A 4,776-nucleotide genomic window follows, 5' to 3' on the forward strand; every position below is an offset into this window, starting at 1 on the left:
ACCGAGTCGCGCAGCGCCGGCTCGAGCACCGCTTACACGCAGAGCTACAGCGAGCGTGTGGAGGTCGTGAGCCACCGGGCCACGCTACTGGCGCCAGGTACCGGCCGGCTGCCCCAACGCTGCCCAACGCGGCGCACGTGCTGCGCGCTCCTGGAGCCTGGAGCGGCCGCTGAGCCTCCCCCTCTCGCTTCTACCTGCAGACACCGGAGAGACCACGACGCTGCCTCCGGGGCGCCACGAGTTCCCATTCACCTTCCAGCTGCCGCCGTAAGTCCTGTGTCTGGGGCGCAGGATTGCAGGGGAATCCCTGAGCCTGCCGCTCGGTTCAGGTCTAGGGCTCCATTGCTCGGTGGCTGGGGACCCTCCAAACCCCAGCACCCCAGCACTGCTCCCTGGGGGGGGCGGAGGAGGCTTCTATGTCTGTTTCTCATCCTCCTAAGTCCTCTGGGGTCACACACACCCCCACCTGTATCTCGCTCCCTGAAGTCCCTTCCCTCCACCCCCCAGGACCCTGGTGACCTCATTCGAGGGTAAACATGGCAGTGTCCGATACTGCATCAAGGCTACCCTGCACCGGCCCTGGGTGCCTGCCCGCCGGGCAAGGAAAGTATTTACTGTCATTGAGCCTGTGGACATCAACACGCCTGCCCTGCTGGTGAGCGGCTGTTCCAGTGGATNGGAATCACCGCTGGGCCCTGGCAAGTAGGGAGGCAGGCACGGGAATGCCTTTGGAGTCTAGTGGAGAGGGTGTGGATCCCACCGGCACGTTTGCTGTGTGGCTCTGGGCAAGTGTCTCACTCTGTCTGAGTCTCAGAGGCCTCATCTGTGAAAGGGGATAGTCAGGACTTGTGATGGGAATGGGTTTCTGAGCACTGATCACATACCAAGTGATTAGCTAGTTCATTTTACCTTCAGCCTTCTAGGACGGGTTTTATCTGCAGTTCTACGTTACAGGAGCTGCTGGTGGTTATGAAGCACCCAGAACCCTGCCCCAAATGCCCCCTCTGCCCCGGGTGGCCGGGAAGCTCCTTGGGTGGCGTCTGTGGGTTGCACAAAGTAACCCGTTCCTATCCCTCTCCCCTACCCCACCAGGCCCCTCAGGCGGGAGCCCTGGAGAAAGTCGCCCGATCCTGGTACAGCAGTCGAGGCCTTGTCTCCCTCTCGGCCAAGATCGACCGAAAGGGCTACACACCAGGTACCAGGCGAGGGGTGCCAGTTGGGGAAGAGGGCCAACGTCAGAGCCGCAGACGGGGAAACTGAGCGCCCCCACCCCCGCTCCCCACTGCAGGCGAGGTGATCCCTGTCTTCGCCGAGATCGACAACGGCTCCACGCGCCCAGTGCTGCCCCGGGCAGCGGTGGTACAGACGCAGACCTTCATGGCCCGAGGTGCCCGCAAGCAGAAGCGAGCAGTCGTGGCCAGTCTCTCGGGCGAGCCGGTGGGCCCCGGGCGGCGGGCGCTGTGGCAGGGCCGGGCGCTGCGGATCCCCCCCGTGGGTCCCTCCATCCTGCACTGCCGGGTGCTCCACGTGGACTACTCCCTCAAGGTATGGTCCTAGGAGGCGGGGCTGGCCACACCTGCTCTGTTCTCCAGACTGGGGTCCCCTGGAGGCCGCGGGTACCACCACCACCGTCTCACTGTCCGTCCCTCCAGGTCTGCGTGGACATCCCTGGCACATCCAAGTTGCTCCTGGAGCTGCCGCTGGTCATCGGCACCATCCCCCTGCACCCCTTCGGCAGCCGCTCGTCCAGTGTGGGCAGCCGTGCCAGCCTCCTGCTGGACTGGGGGCTCGGGGCCCTGCCGGAGCGGCCTGAGGGTGAGCTCCGCGTCCTGCCGCCGCCTGGGGGAAGGGGGGGCTGGGCGGAGAGGCGGGTGCCAGGCTGACTCTCCCCTCCCTCCGGCCTTCGTGGCCCCGTCTGTAAAAGCACACAGTGCTGATCACATCGGTGGCTGCGGATCCCCCCCTCCCCCGGGGTCTCAGCCTGAGGGCGCACAGCCCAGCAGCCCCAGAACTGGCACTAGCGGGCTCCCAGCCACCGCCCCTGATTCTGCGGGCTCTTCTTTCCCACCAGCCTCACCCACCCTGTCTCTCACTTGCAGCTCCTCCTGAGTACTCGGAGGTGGTGGCAGACGGGGGGATGGCAGCCACGGGGCAGAGCCCCTTTCCACCGCTGCAGGACGCCGACAGCAACCTCGAAGGCCCCTTCTTCGCCTACATCCAGGAGTTCCGCTACCGCCCCCCACCCCTGTACTCCGAGGTGAGCTGGGGGGAGGGTCCCAGAAGCCTCTCCAGGCCCTGGGAGCCCAGGTCGGGGTTGGGGGACTCAAATGAGTTTTAAATGTTAATGGCTTGCGTTCAGTTAGGGCCTGAGCCCCCCCCTTGCATCCCGGTCTGCTCCGCATGTTGCTTCCGGGGTTAATGTAGGAGTTGGAGATGAGCAGGGTGGGAGGGGGTGTTTCGGAGTCACTGGCGCCTCCCGTGAGGCTTGACCGGATTCTCTGTCCCAGGAGGATCCAAACCCGCCCTCCGAGGCCATGAGGCCACGCTGCATGACCTGCTGAGATGCAAGCGGCTGCTTCGAGGGAGGAAGGTGCACACAGGCCTCAGGCCTCCGCGGACACGGGGATCGAGGGCAGACCGACCTGACTTGCACAGCAATTGGGGGATCCGAGTCTCCCGAACAGGGCAGGGGTTTCCGGCGTGACCCAGGAACGGAGGAAGAGCCAGTCTGGAGCCTTACTGATGAGGACTGGTCCTCCTGCGGCATCGAAGGCCCCTTGTCGGATCCTTTCTGTCTGTCTGTCTGCGCCGGCCTGTGGACACGGCTCAGGTCCCTTGGGAACCTCTGGTCTGAGAGAGACATAGCCAGACATCAGTGCTTCTGGTCTCGTGGGACCAGAGGGAGGGACCCAGGACCAGGAGAGTCCAGACAGGAGCAGAGAGGGCGTCCTGGAGCGAAGAGCGTTCTGGCTGAGCCGGTGGCCTGTGTCCAGTGGCCTGGCCGGCAGACAAGCAAGAGGAGGAAGAAGTCGGAGAAGGTCAGAGCTGAGTGATGTTTGGAGATCACCCCCTTCGTTATAGAACCGGGCTCAGAAGACAAGCGCCTCCACGGAGGCCAGATGGCAAAGGCCGCCCGAGAGAGGGCCCAGGAACGAGGCATTCAGAGAGGCGGGTCATCGGAACTCTGTGGGGCTTCTGGGTGGCCGCCTTGGTTCTGTATGTTTTGTAAATTTCATTATTTTGAGAGAGAGCAGGAGCAGGGGAGGGGCAGAGAGAGAGGGAGGAGAGAGAGAATGAGAGAGAGAATCCCAAGCAGGCTCCACGCTGTCAGCGCAGAGCCCAACTGGGGGCTCGAACTCACCGAACCACGAGGTCATGATCTGAGCAGAGATCAAAAGTCGGATCGCTTAGCCGGCTGGGTCAGAGGTCAGACCTTGGGGTCACAGGTCACACAGCGGGACCAGGGAGCCTCTGGAGCCCTCCTGTATCGTGGAGGGACAAATGCGTTGAGGGGGCAGCCAGGCAAGCCCCTGGTTGTTTAGTCCCAGCCCTAGTTGGGGGCAGGGCCCCCTCCAGGGACTCAACATTTCTGATAAGCCTTAAATTGTTCTCTTTTTTACAGATGTTTTTTTAAAAAAATAAATAGAAGTGTGGAAAAAGAGTCTGGGCTTACTGGCTTATTTCCCACAAGTGCCAAGGGAGCTGAGTGGCCATGACCACCTTGCGTCAGGATCTCAGGGATTGAATTCCTCGCCTCCTCGCCGAGGAGGATGAGGGGCCCCTTGGCCAGAAGGAGAAACTGAGGCCCAGGGACACAAAGGGAGGCTGAGCTCAGGGTGGAGCTGGACCCCATGTCCCTTCACTAGCGCAGCCACAGAGGCTGGAGGCTGGAATGGGGGAAGGCAGACAGGGGCCTCAGAGACCAGCTGGCTGGGCAGGGGCCCCGGTTATGGGTGATTCTTGCTTCTCTGGAGTTCGAACTGCTTTTGTTTTTATTAAGATGCGACTTGATACCATGAAATGAACCCTCTTCATGGTGTACAGTTGGGTGGCATTTCGGGCGTTCACACGTGTGGTGTGTACCCGTCCCCACGCATCACCTTCTAGTGCCGAGACCCTGCCCCTGTTAGCAGTCACCGCCCCCGACCCCCTTCCCTCACGCCCTGCACCCGCCCATCTGCTTCCTGCCTCTGGAGTTTCCTGTTCTGGACGTTTCTCGCAGGCGGGCTCATGACCCGTGTGGTCTCTTGTGCCTGCGGCTTTCACTCAGCGTAAACGTTCGTGTTTTCACCCACGTGGCAGCACGCGTCCATGTTTCCTAACTTCTGGCGGCCCAGTAATAGTCTAGAGCGCGGATGGACTGCATTTTGATTATCCCTCCACCCCTCGGTTAGACATTTGGGTCGTTTCCACCTTTTAGCCGTCGTGAATAGGGCTGCTCTGGGCACACGTGTCCCAGGATTTATTTGAACCCCCACTGGGCTTTTTGGCAGCCCTGTGGCCTGGACGTTATCGTTCTTCCGGAGCTGCGGGTAGGCGAGTCCAACAGAGCGAGGTGACTGCTGCTCGGTCCGGAGTCGTCAGGCACACACAGGTGGGCTCCTGGAGGGGCTCAGGCCCCGCCCCTGATCCGAGGCCCCGCCCCAGGGGGCGGGGCCCAATCGGACCGCCGGCTAAGAGTCCCTGCCTTGCTCGCCCGTTCGCCCCAGGCAGTGAGAGTCAACGGTCCTCTGGGGTGACCCTTGGCAGGGCTGAGGAGCAGGGAGGAGGAAGGGG

At 62.4% G+C, this 4,776-nt stretch overlaps 1 protein-coding gene across 1 annotated transcript in view; it reads left to right on the plus strand.

The window, feature by feature from the left end:
- ARRDC2 (arrestin domain containing 2) overlaps nt 1–3,661 on the plus strand; it is a 6,199-nt gene extending 2,538 nt beyond the window's left edge. Inside the window, exons 3-10 of the mRNA XM_077777009.1 lie at nt 7–97; nt 201–267; nt 508–655; nt 1,093–1,195; nt 1,289–1,545; nt 1,653–1,815; nt 2,100–2,257; nt 2,508–3,661. Of these exons, the coding sequence (XP_077633135.1) occupies nt 7–97; nt 201–267; nt 508–655; nt 1,093–1,195; nt 1,289–1,545; nt 1,653–1,815; nt 2,100–2,257; nt 2,508–2,561 (1,041 nt within the window). The 3' untranslated portion in view covers nt 2,562–3,661. The remainder of the gene's footprint in view (nt 1–6; nt 98–200; nt 268–507; nt 656–1,092; nt 1,196–1,288; nt 1,546–1,652; nt 1,816–2,099; nt 2,258–2,507) is intronic.
- Nucleotides 3,662–4,776: the final 1,115 nt, after the last annotated feature.

Source organism: Crocuta crocuta, unplaced genomic scaffold, assembly GCF_008692635.1.
Source record: "Crocuta crocuta isolate KB4526 unplaced genomic scaffold, BGI_CrCroc_1.0 scaffold77, whole genome shotgun sequence".
NCBI lineage: Eukaryota > Metazoa > Chordata > Mammalia > Carnivora > Hyaenidae > Crocuta > Crocuta crocuta.